The sequence below is a fragment of the Chlorocebus sabaeus genome, chromosome 12 (genome assembly GCF_047675955.1).
Source record: "Chlorocebus sabaeus isolate Y175 chromosome 12, mChlSab1.0.hap1, whole genome shotgun sequence".
Lineage (NCBI taxonomy): Eukaryota > Metazoa > Chordata > Mammalia > Primates > Cercopithecidae > Chlorocebus > Chlorocebus sabaeus.
The window spans coordinates 31256892-31276891 of record NC_132915.1 but is presented as its reverse complement, the minus strand read 5'-3'; the positions used below and the strand labels follow the sequence as shown (position 1 = coordinate 31276891).

At 39.0% G+C, this 20000-nt stretch overlaps 1 protein-coding gene across 11 annotated transcripts in view; it reads right to left on the bottom strand.

The window, feature by feature from the left end:
• SMARCA2 (SWI/SNF related BAF chromatin remodeling complex subunit ATPase 2) overlaps window positions 1-20000 on the bottom strand; it is a 182050-nt gene that overhangs the window by 99005 nt on the left and 63045 nt on the right. For all 11 annotated transcript variants that reach the window (XM_037998454.2, XM_007969380.3, XM_037998457.2 and 8 more), the window contains exons 14-19: window positions 19171-19318; window positions 14919-15082; window positions 13532-13598; window positions 12757-12867; window positions 9896-10138; window positions 8343-8456 (exon numbers count right to left, since the gene is read on the bottom strand). In XM_037998454.2, the coding sequence (XP_037854382.1) occupies window positions 8343-8456; window positions 9896-10138; window positions 12757-12867; window positions 13532-13598; window positions 14919-15082; window positions 19171-19318 (847 nt within the window). The remainder of the gene's footprint in view (window positions 1-8342; window positions 8457-9895; window positions 10139-12756; window positions 12868-13531; window positions 13599-14918; window positions 15083-19170; window positions 19319-20000) is intronic.

Below are 20000 nucleotides of genomic sequence, written 5' to 3'. Positions count from 1 at the left end.
CCAAGAATACAAATGCTCAATTTTCATAATAAACATCAGATTAATGTCTAGAAATATGCAGAATGTGATTAAAAGTAAATCAGCAAGCTAATGTTTAATAAACTGATTTAAAATGATCAGATTATTTGCAGCTCTGAAGGCCAGGGAGAACAGGTCACAAAGAACTTGAATATTCATTCAATTGTTGCTTTAGAAGGAACCTGTCAGACCAAATGGAACCACAATTAATAGTTTTTGGCCACACATTTTGATGCATGAAATGAGATTAGCGAAAAGCTCGCTCTTTTACAGAAAAGTGGAGAAGTGTAAGTAACCCTCCAAAAACATGCTTCAGTTTTTAATGACCTTCTTGGCCAGGTGAAAGAAAAATCTCCAAGATTAATAAATAAGTATGCATTTAACACAGGCTTTGTGTTTTAGAAAACTGATCATGTTATATGTTTAAAGTACTTGTCTTTTTCTTTTAATATAAAAAATTTCTATAATTTGGCCCGGTGTGGTGACTCATGCCTGCAGTCCCAGCACTTTGGGAGGGCGAGGTGGGCAGATCACGAGGTCAGGAGTTCCCGCCCAGCCTGACCAACATGATGAAACCCCATCTCTACTAAAAATACAAAAATTAGCCAGGCGTGGTGGTGTGCGCCTATAATCCCAGCTATTCAGGAGGCTGAGGCAGGAGAATCGCTGGAACCCAAGAGGCAGAGGTTGCAATGAGCCGAGATCGTGCCACTGCACTGGAGTGACAGAGTGACACTCATTCAGGACATAGGCGTGGGCAAGGACTTCATGTCTAAAACACCAAAAGCAATGCCAACAAAAGCCAAAATTGACAAATGGGACCTAATCAAACTAAAGAGCTTCTGCACAGCAAAAGAAACTACCATCAGAGTGAACAGGCAACCTACAGGATGGGAGAAAATTTTTGCAATCTTCTCATCTGACAAAGGGCTAATATCCAGAATCTACAAATAACTTAAATTTACAAGAAAAAATCAAACAACCCCATCAAAAAGTGGGTGAAGGATATGAACAGACACTTCTCAAAAGAAGACATTTATGCAGCCAACAGACACATGAAAAAATGCTCATCATCACTAGCCATCAGAGAAATGCAAATGAAAACCACAAGGAGATACCATCTCACACCAGTTAGAATGGCGATCATAAAAAAGTCAGGAAACAACAGGTGCTGGAGAGGATGTGGAGAAACAGGAACACTTTTACACTGTTGGTGGGACTGTAAACTAGTTCAACCATTGTGGAAGACAGTGTGGTAATTCCTCAAGGATCTAGAACTAGAAATACCATTTGACCCAGCCATCCCATTGCTGGGTATATACCCAAAGGATTAGAAATCATGCTGCTATAAAGACACATGCACATGTATGTTTATTGCGGCACTATTCACAATAGCAAAGACTTGGAACCAACCCAAATGTCCATCAATGATAGACTGGATTAAGAAAATGTGGCACATATACACTGTGGAATACTATGCAGCCATAAAAAAGGAATGAGTTCATGTCCTTTGTAGGGACATGGATGAAGCTGGAAACCATCATTTTGAACAAACTGTCGCAAGGACAGAAAACCAAACACTGCACATTCTCACTCACAGGTGGGAACTGAACAATGAGAACACTTGGACACAGGGTGGGGGAACATCACACACCAGGGCCTGTCATGGGGTAGGGGGATGGGGGAGGGATAGCATTAGGAGATACACCTAATGTAAATGACGAGTTACTGGGTGCAGCACACCAACATGGCACATGTATACATAAGTAACAAACCTGCACACTGTGCACATGTACCCTAGAACTTAAAGTATAATTTTTTAAAATTCTAATTTTTTTCAGCTTTACTGAGGTATAATTGTATCAAGGTATAATATTTTAAAAAGGTATAATATATAGAAACACAAATTATATATATTTAAGGTATGTCTGTGATATCTTGATATACACATACATTGTGAAGTGATTAACCCAGCCTTCTACTTTCTCAAGAGCTGTTAACTCACAATGACATTTGATAATGGTAAAGAAAAATGTTGAACGACGTTAGACTTTAACAAGTATAATGGTAAAATGATATCAAGGACTAATATTACTGGGCTCTTTCCATAAAAAAGGCCCTGTGCAAAGTGCAAAGCGCTTTCTGTGCCTTCCCTCATATAACACACAAAAGAGCTCTACTGAGATAGCTACATTTAGCCTTCTCATTTTATAGATTAGGAATCTGAGCACCACAGACATTTAGCTACAGGCCCAAAGATATAGCTATTCAATGGCACAGTTAGGATTTGAAATAGAATCCACTCTTTCAAGCTCCATGTTAGGATGACGAAGGAGATTTTCAGGCTTCCTAGCTCTGCCTGAGGTTCACCTTCACCTGCACCTCCCTCCTGGCTTGATCAAACCTTCCTGAATGTAGAAGGCAAGGCTGATGCTTATGCATTTGGGGAAGGCAGATCCAGAATTCAGGAAAGAACACTCAAGCACCTTCCTATCAGTCAGCCACTGCTAAGGGCTGGAGGTGAAGGAGTTTGCAAAGCAGGAGGCACGCATGGTGATGCCATGGAGACAGGGATGCAAGCATCCTCAAAGAGATCAAGTCCGCAGAGAGGCAAGCTGCTCTCCAGGACCTGATGGCTGCTCTTGAAAGGCAGAGTCTCTTTCCTCACACAATTAGGGGATTTAATACACATGATCAAAATCACATAAGCTTCACAACTGTATTTTATGTTTGCTCCCAGAGCCTTCTTAAACAACTCCATGCCACTTGGTTTGTTTTTGTACTTTTTCCCAGGCCTGGGATGTCCTTACTTAGTCTTAAGGCTCCTTTCTAACTCTACTCTACCCTGAGGACCCTTTTTAAGATCTTTCCCAATCACACTATCAGCCAAAGCCAATTTCCCTTTCATTTCTCTCAAAGAAGTTTGTCAGTAAGCTTTTTTGATAATGGAGAAGAAAAACAAGAAGACATGCTAAAGCTCATTTTCCCAATACACATCTACATATTTATTTATGAATTACTATATGCATGCACTAATATTAATGTCTCAAGATATGAGTTACTTTCAGGGCATGGGTCAATGTTAAAGGAAGTTGATTTATATCCCTATTTAAAGCCGCCAATTTGATGATATCTAATATTTTTCGTCAACTCCAGCCCAAGTACCATGATGCAGCTGTTGAACACCAACACTAGGAATGGGAGAAGAGACAGGACGGCCTTTTTCCCGTTGTTCATCTATGCTTATGTGATTTCAACCTGCACTCCTTTGCAGAATCCTTTTAAACCCTTCTGGGGACCAGGGGTGGTAGTTTAGTTAAAATCAGATCATACTAAATCTCCTTACCTGGGCACAGGGAGACCCATAATGCCTTACCATTGGCAGAAAGTAAATGAACCAGGCAGCAAGGATGAATGGACTGTCAGATGCTCCCAGTGGTGGAGATCACTCTCACGCTTCCCCTGGGATAACCTACACAGTGTACTCCCAGCACATGACTGGCTTTCAGACACACATACCTACCTATCACAAAGGTACCAGTGTCAATTTGCATGTTAAAATATCAGTAAAGATTTTTTTAAGAGAAAGATCAATATATATGATTGTTCTAACACCTTTCTCCACCCAGTGGATTACTAATAAGCATTCCCCAACACATACACCCATGTGTACATACTGCGTACCCCTGTCCTAAACCACCGGAATTCCTGAGTCATTCATTCTGATTGGTGGGATGATGTTGCCTTGCATTGCCACGCCATTATTCAGTGTGAGTAGCCCTCACCTCCACAGCCAAGTCTGTTGACTTCTCACATCATGCCTCCCATTTCTGGTGTATTATGCCTCCCACCTGGCCTGAGTGCAGCACAATGTACAGAGCAGGCAATCAACAGGTATGTATCAAGAAAAGGGATGGGCTGAACAATTCTAAAGCCACCACACTGAATCACAGTGACGCAAGAAGTTTTTATAATAATCGTGCCAACTCCAACTCGGTTGAGTCTGAGTTCGCCCCCCAAAAAAATGTGATGGCATCTGTTTAGAGCATGCATGTGAAAGCTCCTCAAAATATACTGGTGCTATAGCAAATGAAACTTGTGACTTCTTCACGGGGGTGATTCTCCCAGTAAGTTAGGACTTGTGAGAGCCACTGGAGCTATTTTCGTTTAAATTATACGTAAAACTGAGGTGCTGACCTCATGTATTTGGTACTTATCTCCTAAGCATTCTTATGTTAGTAAATGGCCTAACTGGTCCCTAAAAGTAGGCAAGTCAGGTCACTATACTGCCCCAGCATTTCCTCTTATATAACCCTGTAGAAGTGTTTGAACTTTGTTCATAGCTTCTGCCTGAATACTATTCTTCATTTATAATTCCCCTTCCTAAAGGATGTATTATTGGAATAATAAACCTAAACTACATGTGATATATCACTGCTTTGTGAACTGAGATTTTTAAACAATATGATTCAATTTATGAAAGTCTCAGGTTCTAAACTCTATGGCATGAGAGAGGAACAAAGTAATGACTAATTCTGCTAAGCATTCCAAAATTTTATATAATGAATACACAAATTGCCAATGTAAGCAAAGCTTTTTTGGTGTTTTACACAAACTATATCAGAATCAGGACTGACTTTAGGTAGGTCAACCTCTAGTTAACCTCAGACATTATATACATATTTTAGCATATTTAGACATAAAGAAATACCCAGCCAATTACACATATAGTTGGTTCTTGATGATATGAATTAACAAAAGAGTCAGCACAGATAACCTTAAATGGGAGCTAAATAGAAAAATCAATTTTTATTTAGCTTAAGTTGTTCTTATATAATCCCCTTTCTATTTGGCATTCTTTCCCACGCGTAAGAAATGGATTTTATGCCAATAGCTGGGCGGTGTTGGTGGTTTGGGGGTGGGTATATTCCCTTGCTCATTAAGTGTTTCATTAGACTAATATTAAAGCTAATTTTCCTATGTGGTTGACCTGCATTTACAAAATTGTGGCCTTCATATACCTGCTTTAGTTTCACCTGAGAAAGCACATGAAAAGATGCTCAACGATATTAGACATTTGAGAATGCAAATTAAAGTTACAAGACGCCACTATGCACCTATTGAATGGCTAAAAATCTTGAAAAACTGACAATACCAAGCACTAATGAGAATGTGGAGGAAGCGGAATGGTCATATATTTCTGGTGGGACTACCCAGTGGTTCAGACAATCTAAGAAACAATGCAGAAGTTTCTTATAAATCTGTGTATACACTGACCATTCGATCAAGCAGTCATATACCTAAGGCGTTTACTCAAGTGAAATGAAAACCTATGTTCACACAACGACCTGCACATGAAGGTATATAGCAGCTCTATTCATAATTGTCAAAAACTAGAAATGACCCAAATGTCAAACAAACTGCGCTGCATCCATATAATGGAATATTATTCAACAATAAAAATGAACCAACTATTGATACATGCAACAACATGGATGAATATGAAACACATTTTGCCAAATAAAAAAAGAAACGGATGCAAAAGGTTATATATTGTCTTATTCTACTTATATGACATTTTGGAAAAGACAAAGCTATAGACAGGGATGGAGAACAGATTAGTGGCTGCATGAGGCTAAGAGTCGAGGGAGGGTTTGACTGAAAAGAAGTAGTACCAGGGAATACCAGGGAATTTTTTTTGAAGGGGTGGATGATTACATTATTTTGAATTTTTGTTGTGGGCACGGTTAACACAACTCTTCATTTGTCAAAACTCATAAAACTATACACCAAAAGAAGCAAATTTTACTATACATAAATTTAAAAAATCAAAGTAAAAGCCTCTTTCCTATATGGTTCTTTTTTCATAAAAACATTTGAGAATTACTCCTGTGAAAGTATTTAGCCTTTTCCTCCATCTGCCATAGTTCCTTTCTGGATTCTTCATTCAGGCTAAGTAAGACATACATATTGTTTGTGGCTGTAAGCAGTGTTGGTAAAAGAAACTTCTTTACCCTCTAAGATGGCAATGAGATTTCCAACTTTCCCAGGTTAAAAAAAAAAAAAAAAAAACCCTAACAAGGCTGAAAAAGTAGAAAATGAACATCAGCCCAGCCATATCAACAACAACCACATACACACACAAAGCACTTGAAAAGTTTACAGAGAGAGATGTAGGGGGACTACTGGAAGGATAGCAAAGACAAGAGAACAGTGAGAAAGAGCTTGAAGAATAGGAAAATGGAAGTCCCATTAATAACAGAGACAGCAACATGAGTAGAAAATAAGGAATACGCAGAAGCAGCTGTCACTGGTTGGGTGCCTACCATGTGCCTGGCATGGTATTAGGAGCCCTACATCCCTTTAATCCTCAGAACTCCATAAGGTAGAGTCATTTTTCTTCCAGATCACTGATAAGAACACTAAGACCCGTTTAGTTTAGATGACTTGCCCAAGTTCACATAGTAAGAGATGGAGAATGTGGTGAAACCCATGCCTACTCTGACAAGCAGAGCCCATGATTTCCACTCCACCAAGTTCCTCCAGGAAAAGATAACATGGCTGCCTTTAAAGATACAGATACCTCTAAAGGTAGCCATATATAACACCACACACTGACTATTTTACATATCTCAAATATAATACTCTGGGTGCTAAGGAGTACATGTATACTTTACGCAGGAGACATACTCTTGACAATTTGAGGGTAAACACATTTTTTAAAAATTTTATCATCCTTCAAGTATACTCAGGAACTTCTCTTATAGAAAGAACCATAAAATAAATATTTCTGTAAAGCACAGAATTCCTTTGTGATATAATTAATCACTTCATAATTCTTAAGCTGCAAAAATTTCAATTTTTCTCTAGTGGATTTTCTTAAAACATAACATACTTTCAACTTGCAATATATTTTTAAAAATCTATCTGTATTAGCCAGTCTTAGAAATGAATGAACAAGATTAAGAAGTTTCATGGAATGAATAAATGAAAGTCTTCAGTTAATTGCCTTTTATTTTATACCTCTTCTAAAGAAAAAAAAAGAAATTATGTGATAAATTAAAATAATTAACATTCCATCTCTATCACTTGCAGAATCACGGTAACTGTATGCTAGGAAGTAATTCAAGGCACCCACATGGCCACTATACCCATTTACCAATTTATCTACTCAGTAACTAAATTCCATCTTGAACAGAAAGGGTGCTACCCAGAGGCCAAGACCACAGGAAGTCCAAGGGAATATCAACAGCATTCTACACCCAAGATGCATTCACCAGCAGAATAAAATACTTAAATACTTAGACTTTCACTGAGACATGCATGGTATAAAAATAATTTTTAATTTTTTTTCCGACTGTCAATGCATACAGGATTAGGGCGTAAAATTCTCTCTTAACAAAGTGATCAACTTTGTATACCATCTTGACAACTCCCACTTAAAAATGAACAGGAGGAACTGATCTGTCCAAAAATAGAGTTGTTACCCAGAAAAACCACAATCATGCAAAAAATAAAACATCTCAGAATTGGCTCTTCTAAAGAAAAAACTCCAATCAAAATACCTCGTGCAACAAATAGTATACAATGCTAAACTATCTTCAAGAGAATGAAACTTAGAATTCAAATATGCATGGTTCCAAAATATGATCAGAAACATAGTAAACTAATACTCAAATCCAACCCCGAACATGGAGCGAACGGCTCAAAAGCTGTTCTAAAGCACCGCAAACTAAGTTTCCAAAAGTTAGTCTGAAAAATACTGGCTTAACATGTTCACAGGAACTTAATTTTTATGGCACGGAACAAAAATAATGTCCCCGAATAATTAGATGATGTGTCTGTAATTTGCAGAAACTCTTGTTTTTTCACTTACTGTCAGAATGGTGACATCACAAACATCAAATGCTAAACACATTTCTAGAAAACCTGCAAATGTTTCCCATCCCCTTCAATGATGACACAAGTCCCCAAAGTCAAATCTTCCATTCACTTATAAGCAGAACAATTCTACAGTGCCTGCAACAGTGAACTCAATGAGGCCAGTCACTTAAAAAAATCTAAAACTAAAATGCAAATGAGACTCAATGAATTTGATGATTTTATAAAATCCGCTCAAACACTTTTGGAAAACAGGCTGCAAATACTATAATTTCCCTTCTCTCTCTAGCCCTATCAAACAAAAAAGCACTTTAAGATATTTTCAAGATACTTATAACTACAATATGAGTCTGCTGTTTCAGAAACACAATTTCAGAGGCAGGTACTTCAAATATATTTGCTGGAGGAAAAAAAACCCCACAACTTTTGACTGTGCGACATACTTTTTCTGGAAGCTGGGATTCAACTTCTTTCTTCAGTCTCCTTAGTAAAAATGGTCTTAACACCTTATGTAGACGTCTGATGATCAATATAGTTTCTTCTTCATTTAAATCCACCTGTAAGAGAGGCTTATATGAATTTGATGTTTTAAAGAAAAGGATGTTTCACACAATAAAGCTTTATGTTACACTTATATGGATCAATATATGATTGACATTTTACATGCATTAAAGCCAGGTTTAAGCCTATCATATCTACCTCTGAATTATCTTCCCACCTGCCTACCAAGCGGTAACAAAATGACCTCTAAATAGATCTTTGTCTTAATGCTGAGTTCTACGGAAAAGAGTCCAAAAGCCACCAGTTTTTATCAGTAGTGTCAACAGCCCCAAATTGTATGGAATATGACTGTCAATGAAGATGGACTGAAGATTGAGATAGAATGGGAGAAGAGGGGCAATAGTTAGTATGTTCCCTATTTAAAGTGGCAGCCTTAAGTTAGGCCCTTCGTCTTGGTTGTCTCAGACACAGAAACACACTAAAAGAACAGGGGCTTGCACATATAAAGAAGAGGAATAAGAGTCAATCCAGTTTATGCTGGTGGACCTCTAAGTCCCTCTAACTTCACTCCTTTCCTTTTCTCAGCCCTATCTAGTTCAGATTTAGCCAAACTTAAAAATTTCCCGGCTTTCTCTTTCACCTTCTCCTGTTAACCTCTAGGGGGCAGAGTTGATTGACACTACTTTCTACAAATGGGCAAGCCAGTGAGTTAACCACTGAGGAGGGGTCCATGTACCTCAAAATCAAAGGGCCAAATAATTCAAACCGAAATTTTACTAAAGCATTTTTAGTGGCTTTTCATTCCTGTGAATGAGGAACCACTATGAAAATGACATGTGCCCATTTCTTTTCTTGCAATGGCCCATTGTCTTCCTTTCACAAATGAGGTCTTAAGAGAAGACAGTGGAAAGAACAACAAGAAACTGGAAAATAAATGGCTACTCCAGGAAGACAATTTATGTACACACAAAACTGAAACTCACATTAAAACCTAAAAAGAAAAAAAAAAAAAAGGTGTGCAGAAAATTAGTGAAAACTAGTTCTGTTTTACACACAAACTCTTCATGTGGAAATATTTCAAAGGGAACTCCAAGTTTATAACAAGGAAAGATTTGTTTAAAGCTTGTATTTAGTTGTTAATTTGGTCTGGTTAAATTAATTCAGCAAAATATCTCCATGTTCATCCTCCCTGTGACCCACTGGTTCCACCAGTAGGGACTCTTTTCTGGTAGTAAACATGATGGCAAAAGACATCTGGTAAACATGATGGCAAAAGACAAAGGGGTTAGATGCCCCGTGTACCACTAGATCCATTTTCCTAGGAGGGGAAAATAACCCCACCACGAGACCATGTCCACCCACCGATGGGTTTCATAAAATAAACAACATTGTAAACCACCCTGCGGGTGTTCTGTGGCAGTAATGTTCCCAGCTTTAGGGCCTTTCATTTCATGTCATTGTCATGCAGTAGAAAAAACAGAAGTCAGACCAGTACCCTTTCACCAGTCATGGCAAATGGAGCATTGAACCATTGTTCAAATGTGCTGCAGCTCTTAAAAATTGTGGGGAGCAGGAAGTTGAGGAGGGCCCAGAGTTCAGGGAGCTTATTCTGCAGCGGGGTCCCAGTCAAGAGGATCCTTCTGGGGGCCACATAGTGAGTGTTCAAGACCTGAGTCAGCTTGCAGTGGTGATTCTTCATTCGGTGGCCTTCATCTACTATCATGTATTTCCACCGAATCTATAACATAAGAGGAAGGACGGACATGTAGTAAGCAAGGGAAAATACAACTATTTCCAACAAGCAAGTAGTGGTACGGGAAACCAAAGAACCCATCCTTGGTATATGATATGCTGTGATTACCTTTGAGACAAGAGAATCTCAACAATGTCTCATGCCTGATAGGCCGCATAAGACATCCTGTAATAAAAGAATGTTAAAGCAACAATGTTCCTTACAGACCATATAATTCCAAATCAACTTTTTACAAAGACGGAAATTTGGGTTCAGAATGACATGGTTGTTCCTGCATGTGGATCCTGCATCTCCCCATCCAATGCCCCTTCTGTTAATACTGTATCATGACAGCTATCCCAGATTTCATTGTCATGCTATTTCGGCTCATGACAGGTGCAGAATATAGGTACCCACCTGAAGCAGAGGTTAATGACTGATTTTTCCCAGATGGCCCTAGCAGGTTCTACAGCTGAGATATTCCTGGCTCCATACCTTCTTTTCTATTAGCCTGGCTGGTTACTACCTTTAGGGCTTGGCTGGGAAGTGTGTTTTGTTTTGTTTGGACTGGTTGCTAACATTTAAAAGTTGGACCATTTCACATTAAATTTGTACATACAGCTCTTCAAAAATTAGGTCTGACAACCAAGCTCCCTCAATACACGCACATTCCTTACCTGCCAGATCTAGGACCCCTCTTTTATCTAAAATAAAAGTATATACTCACTGGCAGAAAGGGCAGTGCAAAAATATCATTCCTCTATTTATGCCAAAACTGCAGAATTAAATACAGCATACTTCCCCAACATGACTATTGCGTAAAACGTGCAGAATGCTTAAATGGCCCAGTCCTCTATCCTGTCTACACAGTCCCTTTCCTCTCTCATGCCTTACCCTTCAGTCCTCTTAAGAGCACTGTTCAGTTTCTTAAAGTGAGAACAATGAGGAATGTTCCACTAAGCCTATCCATTCTCTACAAAACAGTGGCTATGGCCAAGAAAAACATCTGGTGATCAGATGTCCCCAGATCCTGCTGCAAAGCTCCTAGAGACAGAAGGGAGATGAGGGAAGTATTCTATACAGTCCTTGCCTTCCTCATTAGAAGCATCAGACATGCCAGGGGAAAAGGAATAAAATTATCAGTCAGGCTGGGATGTATAGGTAAACAAACAAAAAACCTACCTCAATTTTTCTTCCTTCCTCCACCACCTCTAAGGAAAGTGCTTAAAGGATAATTAAAACCGTACAATCAACCGCCTCAAACTTACCAATAGCATGAAAAGAGGTAAGCAGATAAAAACATATTTAAATAAATATCCTAAATCTACTTTCTTGCCTAATTTAGCTTATGAAGTAATAAAGAATCAGAGGCCTTTGATTTTGCTATTGGGTCTACTACTAATTAGGTCTTCCACTTGGACAAAATTACTACCCCTTTCTATAGCTCCATTTCTCCCGTAACAAATAAAAGCAATGCATCTCATTACCAGGCATCTCCAATGAATCTTGAAATACACATGCAGATGACACAATATGAATTTTTTTAAAAGGATCTCAAATGTACAAATACATTCCCATAGTAATATTGAAAACACATCATTTTTGACACTGCCAAATTCATCTCTGAGTGTGAGGAGGTGGAACACAACATTGTTGCCAGTGCCATCTCAATTATTAAACCTCCCCTGGGAACACATTTCCTTTTTGTTATTTCCTATGATGCCATGAAGGGAACTCTCAGTTCCCAGAGCAAGAGTTTAATGCAGAGATAGAAGAGACCCCAGAAATAGAGATTCTATTCAATTTTGGACATAACTTAGTTTCAGATTATAGTGCTTTCAAAACATCATGGGGTAAAAAAAAAATTACTAAAGAGAAAAAAAATGAGTTTTCATTATTTGTTCCATGAGAGAGAGTACTTCCATCTTTCTACATGAATGTACTAGAAGACAAGAGGATATAAACGGGAGTAAAAATTTCTACTTTGTGGCTGAGGAACAACTTAGGACACACAAATTAGGAGACATGTAAGTCACAGAAACACCTCTTTCTCAGTTTCAAATAAATAGTCACAGAAACAGCCTTGAGTAATTCAAACAATGATAGTCTATTATTTCACCAGGAAAAACCTGAAACGAGACTACCACAAAAGCCAATGCTTGGATAAACGTTCATATGGTGGAGACCCTATGCAGAGGTGTCTGGCTGATCATTGGAGAAACAAAGGCACAAGAGGAATGAAGTTACACTGACAATATCTCAGGGCAACAAAAACAATTATTTCTCTCCCGAGAATGTTCAAAGCTGTTGGAGAGAAAAGAGTTGCAGAAGCAACCAGGTGAACTTTTTTAAGAGATGTAAACTCATCAACTCTGAGAGGATAGGCAAGAGCCACTCCAGGATCAATCATACACACACACACACACACACACACACACACACACAAATAGCAAGCATGAAATCAAATCCATGACCTAAATACATCAAACTCTGACAAAATTTTTAAAAAATAAAGAAAGTGACAAGCCATCTAAGGATCTAATTATACTATTGATTTGGGCAATACTTCACATTCCAGTGTGATGGTCCATAATTAGAGAGAAAATAATTTTTTAGAAACATACCTTTGCAAGAATGTGCTTGTCTTTTATAATATATTCATAAGTAGTCAAGAGGACATTGAATTTGCCACTCCGTAGCTGGGGGACAAGGGAGCGACGCATGGCAGGAGTACCCTGAATGGAAAGAAAAAAGTATATGCATGATCCTATGGACGTATATGTGTGTTATTTCTCACTATTCATAGCTTAATGATGCCCAGACATGTGACTGAAGAATGCACAGACACACATTCTCATAGACTGATCTATTATACACGAGGAAGTTTTGGCTAAATTACATGTCTTGACCCTTTTCAGATCTTTTTTAGAAAGGTTTTCCCACCAAAGATAGTGGGAGGGCAAAGAGAAATGACAGTGACTTTGTGGTAGTAGAGAACCCACTGCTCTGCTGAAAGGCTCCAGTTCTTTTGAGAAAGTACAGCAGGCAGCCCGGGCACCCGGGTAACTGCCTGACTTTGCAGGAACAGTCGGCACAGTAGCAGCCCACAGCGAGCCAGTCAGCAGCACGCAGAATGTGTGATATTTGTCATTTGTATTACTCTCATCAGAAACCTTGCAATATGATAATTAACAATTTTCTTTTGGATTTCACTATCTGAAAGTAATTATGGTTTATTACAGTAATCTTCTTGGGATGATTAACTCTCACGGTTTAGTACATGATGTACATGACAAAACTTTACAACCAAATACAGTTCACAGATGTGCATATGGAATGAAGAAAATAGGGTCTATTTTTTGCTTTTCCACATTTATATATAAATACAGCATTCCAAACCTTGTAAGAAATTTTCACCACAGAAGGAGCCCATTTGTCAAATTCATATGTCCAGTTAGATAGAGTCCTATGGAACAACAAAAAAAATACACAGAAAAAAGACATTTGTATAAAAATCAATGGTTAAAAAGATGTTCTTATTCATTTTCAGGCCTCACCTTGAAAGGGGCTACAGGATATAACATATCTCAACAACATATTTTAAAGGTGTGGAAATAAGAGATAAGTTCAAAATAAACTGTCACAAAACATGACAAGTTTGTAGTTCATAAAAAAAATCTTGTAAGAAAAAAACTAGAGAATACATAGAGAGCAAAAAACTAAACTGTAATATGATATTTTTAAAAAGCAATTGCCAGAATAATTTTAGGAGTCTTCATAAACAGTCATATAAGTTCAGAAAAAAGGTGAGTCAGGAAAAAGAAATTACAAAACCACATGAAAACATAAAATAAATCTGTCAAGAGGGAACAGGGGAAGAAATATTGAATGACTTTTTTTTCAAGTCCTGAAAGTGTCACTGTATATATGATTCAGAACGTGCAAAATACAGATTAAATGCAAAAGATGCCTAAATATTATAGATACAGATAATTCATACAAAAAGGACTGCAAATAGTCTTCATTAGAAAAAATTCAAAGAAAACACAATAATATTAATAGAATCCTTCTTCTTACTGAAGGTCCAAGTTCCTATCAGCATCGAGATCTATAATAAGACCTCAGTGAATAAAGCTGCAACCTAACACCCACAGGCAGACACACTGAATTCCCAGGGAGGGTGCTTGTGAATCATTATGCCCTCACTCAGTATTGTCCACTTAGGACCTTCTAAGAACCACCCAGTGGGTGAGGCACTGGGAACGTAATGGTGAACAGCAAAGGCCTGTCCTTACTAAGCAGCAAACTCATTGAAATATAACCTCAGTGCATAAACTAAGGTTATTTTAATGCAAAATTCGTAGTTGTGATTTTGATTTATATTCCGCTTTAAAAGGAAGATTTAAGAATATATAATCTTTTGGAAATGGAATAAGGAAAAAAAAATCAAAGAAACCTCACACACCCACACACACACACACACAAACTTTCCCCTTTGTGAGCCACTTAAGGAATAATGATGAGCAAGACTCACTATGCAGTGTTCAGGCTGTGTAGACCTGTAATGCTAATGGCTGATAAAATCACTTGGTCCCCTGCTTATATAGCCAATCAAACAGGCTAGGATGGGGAGGGGTGGGAAATTAAAACCTAAATCCAGATTACATGCTCTTGGTAATCTGGATTTAGGTTACTACATGCTACAATTCTGCCTTAAGTAAAAAACAAGGATAAGCTACTAATCAACATACAGAACGATGACTGTGGAATAAATGACTTTACTTACGAAAGGGGAACAATGATGAGATAGGGGCCATTGAGTCTTTTGTGCTCCATCAGATAAGTGATGAGTGCAATGGTCTGTATGGTCTTTCCTAGCCCCATTTCATCAGCTAAGATTCCGTTCAAATTGTTATTATACAGGGAAACCATCCATTCCAGGCCCTGGAGCTGAAATGAAGAGTAATTGCTTCAATTATCCAAGATCTGCACAGGTAATTAATACTAATACAACTCAAGCGAGGCTGTGACTTCTTAACTCCTCAGTGCTATATGTTGGGTCTCCCACAGTAGGAAAATGGGGGAAAGCACCAATGCAAAAAGAATGTAAAATATGAGCCTGTAATCATTCCTGCTGCTTGGCAGGTGCTGAGTGTTAATCAGATTTAGAAATGATGGGCTGCAGCATACTGGTGAGTTTTAAAGCAGCTTTGCCGCTCATCCATACTTAGTATTTCACAGTATATGACATTCTAGAATTACTATAAATGAAAAAAGCCCAAACCAAAATCTAATCCAACCACTCCAAGAATAAAAAGCCAATGTGAAGGCAGATTTGGCACACATTAGAAACAGCCTTTTTGGTAATAAAAAGGCTACCCCCAGGGTGAGGTCCCCTCGGTGAGAAGGTGGAGTGACCAGGAAGCCAGGGACACTCTGCTGGGACCACAGGAGGACATTTCTCTTCCTGGCAGGGAGGAAGTTCCCAGGCAACACATGGAAACTTTGCAATGTGAGTACTCCCCAAAGGCTGCACACTGGAAGCTGGTGACTGGAAACACGCTCGACATATTTCTGAAGTAAAAAAACACAGCACCAGAGATTCCCCACATTAAGTACAAAAGTAAGGTTGGGTGAAAATAAAAAGTTGTTAAACCTCCATCCCCCAATCAACAATTCCCTTCCACCATCATACCACAGATGCTGGATTTAAATGATAGGATCAATTATATATATATTTGCTAAAGTCAATTCAGCTTGCTAATGATGTTATGCTTAGGGAAATGTTAATTTTTTATGTAAGAACAAAGCAAGTAATTAGTTTATTTAAAATATTTATTAAATGACTATTCTGTGCAAGGGGCCATGCAAGGAGCTGTAGCAGATAGATACCAAGGTCTGTAAGATGCATGCCTCCCTTCGGAAGCTCAAATCAAAGAGAACAATGAATGAGGCACGTATACACATATACCAAGAAGTGGTTGACAGTGCCAATGTATATGTATACATATAAAACTGTATTGACAAGAATTTTTCTTAGGGAGACACTACATTGGTTTGAAGCAATACTTCCATAAGGCACTTGAGATACTTTGTACCATGCAAGATTCCAAAGTCATCCTAAAGGTTTCTGCAGAACTACAGCAACACCAAGAGATAAGCAGAGAAACAGGAAGAGCCTCCAAGAGAATGGGCAAAAGATAGAGGGAAAGAGTGGAAATTATTGTAAAACAAACAGTGGTAGACAGGAGAAGCTGTCTGCCTGCAATGTGTCCCTGAAACCACTAGACTTTTAGAAAAGTCAACTAAATACAAGAAACATTCTGGATACTCTGTAGGATAAATTTTTTTTTTTTTTTTTAAGTGAAAATTGATAAAGGGCTGAATTTTGCATTTGCGCTAATTCAATACAAAACAGAAGCAGAAACTAGCAACAGAGACCAGAAATTCACAAAAATTGTGGGAAGTAATTTAGGTTTTCTCAGGCTGGAAACTGGCAGAATTGCCCAGGGGGAGGATCACATGTCGAACTAAGCTTATGTGGCTCTCTAGGAGTAGCAGGAAGACCTCAGCCATGTCAAGGTTAAATAAATATTAATGACACAAAAACCTGTCAAGAAGCAAGAAGGTAGAAAGCTTACTTATGGAGAGAATGATCAGGGAAGGCTTTGAGCCACAACTTGAATTGGTTTGTGAGAAATGATCAGGGAAGGCTTTGAGCCACAACTTGAAGTGGTTTGTGAGATCTCATCAGGCAGATACGGCTAGTCAAGATTCCAGGAAGAAGACACTTCATGAGGTATAAACCCAGAGAGACACTGCAAGGCATGTTCAGGGAATGTACAGCAGCTCAGCAACACAGAGGCATAAAACTCACATATGGAAGTAGAAGCTGGCTTTGAAAAGAGAGTGATGAAGAGTGCTTAGAAGGGTGTTGGATGACAGAAGAAAATCTATGTGGCATTAAAAGATATTTACAAATAATTCAAAAGATGGATCTCCCATATACAGATATACAAAAGTTTATTAGAGCATGCTGTGAGTTAACATCTATGTCAGGTAGGCCAAATAAGATGAAACCTGCTTTGGATCTCATGACTATGACATGGTCTTTGGAGAACACATGACCTTACTAAGGCCAGAGCAGTGGTCCTCAGAATGTGCTCCAGGGATTCTCAGGGGGCCCCCAAGACCTTGGCAGGAGATCTACAAGGTCAAAATGATTTGCATGACAATACTAAGGCATCACTTGTCATTTTTACTGTGTTGACATCTGCACTGATGATGTAAAAGCAATGGTAGGTAAAAACTGCTAGTGCTTTAGCACAAATCAAGGCAGTACTGTACTCGCAGTCATTGTATTCTGCACTCCTATGCAAGGGCAGCAGACACAGTGCCAAGTGTTAAGAGTGGAGAGGACCTGATGCCAACAAGTACACTTCCTAAAGTATATTCTAGAAGATGCTAGTCTTACAGGATGTTAATTGGTGATATAAAAATAGGGCTTGGTAGTCAAAGAAGTTTGGGAAATACAAAGTTAAACAATGTTAAATAAGTGATTTTACTGCAGGATGCTGATGTGCATTATGGTTACATGTTGATTTCCACAGAGTCCTAAGTGTGCTGATGGGCACGTGAATTAACAGGAGGTGTCACTGCCAGAGTGACCGTATCTGGTTGTTGTCAAGGGACAGTCCAGGGTTACGCCTATTATCAATAATGAGACTATCAACTCATTCACAAGTATTCAATTTAGAAATAGTAATTTATATGTTAATCTTAGTTACAATATTTGGCCATAAACTTCTTTTTTTAATTTTTTTTTTTTTTTTTTTTTTTTGAGACAGAGTCTCGCTGTCACCCAGGCTGGAGTGCAGTGGTGCTATCTTGGCTCACTGCAAGCTGCGCTCCCAGGCTCATGCCATTCTCCTGCCTCAGCTTCCTGAGGCTGAGGCTGAGTAGCTGGGACTACAGGCGCCCACCACCACCCCCAGCTAATTTTTTTTTGTTTTTAGTAGAGACGGGGTTTCACCGTGTTAGCCAGGGTGGTCTCCATCTCCTGACCTCATACTCCGCCTGCTTCAGCCTCCCCAAGTGCTGGGATTACAGATGTGAGCTACCACACCTGGTCTCTTTTTTTTAATTTTTAAGGAGCAATTCATAGAACAAATGTCTCATGGAACACACTTTGGGAAACATCACAAAGTGGTAGAAGGTAGAACACAGGAATTAGCCTCAATTACAGGTCAAATAAAACATTGGCCTAATTTTTAATCAAAGCACAGATGCTCACAATTTTATTGCATCTTTTTTTTTTTTTTTCTTTTTTTAGATGAGTTTCACTTTGTCACCCAGGCTGGAGTGCGGTGGCATGATCTTGGCTCACTGCAACATCCGCCTCCCAGGCTCAAGCGATTCTCCTGCCTCAGCCTCCGGAGTAGCTGGGATTACAGGCGTGTGCCATCACACCCAGCTAATTTTTGTATTTTTAGTAGAGACAGGATTTCACCATGTTGGCCAGGCTAGTCTCGAACTCCTGACCTCAAGTGATCCAGCCACCTCAGCCTCCCAAAGTGATGGGGATTACAGGAGTGAGCCACCTCGCCTGGCCTATTGTGTCTTAAGAAAAAGCATAAATGTAGTAGACGGCTACTCCTAGGCGGGTTGAATCCATGGCATAAAACCACAGCCACACCTACAGATTTTAAAGAAATACTTCATCTGCTTCAAGATGAGGCGTGGATGTTCTCCAGTTTAATAGAATGTGGCTGGGTTTCCCATTTTGCAGAGATCACTTAAAATACATCCCAAAAGCATAAAAGAGAAAATGGGTATGGCATGCCCTAGTAAAGATAGTAACATGGAGTACTCTAAAAGAAGAATTATAGGCACAATGAAAGGAATCTCAGTATTATAAGTGATGTGGCCTAAAATGTCTCGTCATCAAAAGCCTTTAGTTAACATGTGCATGACATACTTCAATCAAAATTAGGCAAATGGTTACGACTTGCCAAGGAAACACAAACCACACCAATTACCTGGTAATGCTTTAGGGTTCCGTTAATGAGGAGGGCGGATTGTTTCTCCACCCTCTCCGAGATGGCATGAGCCACGGTGTAGTAGGACTGGGAGCCCCTGGCACTGTACTGCATGCTGTATTCATCATCCACGTCTTGCTTAGCTGTCCTGGGAAAGGAAAAAGTGGAGAATCACACACAGACATGTGTGTGCCTGTGTTGTTTTACTTCACTCAAAAAATGATTTGAGAACCTAAAATAGCTGCAATAAGTGTGTTTTATATATCAACCACTACTTGCCATGCAGTTAATATACACTATCTGTAATCCTCACAAAAAGCAAGCATAAAAGGCATGATGATGATCATCCCCATTTTATGCAGGTGGAGAACCTGAGGCTTACAGAGGTTACTTCATTTGTTTGAATCTCATAAAAGGTAGTGAAACCAGGATTCAAATGCAGGTCCCCTTGACCCGAAAGACAGATAGAAGCCAGAAACCTACACCTGCAGTTGAACACTTTGCCGACAAAGCTGTCCTAGACTGTTAAATACAAAGATAAATCCTGTTCACAGAACACTGGCTAAAGCTGGGAGGGCAGGGGGAGAGGGCAACCCAACATTAAAGGGGTAGGAAGGAGGAAAGGCAGGCTTCTATCTTCTGTGCCTTGTTCATGAGCTAGTCTGTTATTCTATAGGCAATGAGGAACCACTGAGGGGGATTCCTAACACCTTCAGGGAAGGATCAGGGCAGACTGGTAAGAGGAAGGGTCCCTGAAGTGGGTCCCTAAAAGGGAGGAGTATGAGGATGTCTATTTCTGGTATTTAAAATACCTCATCTTTTAAAATTTT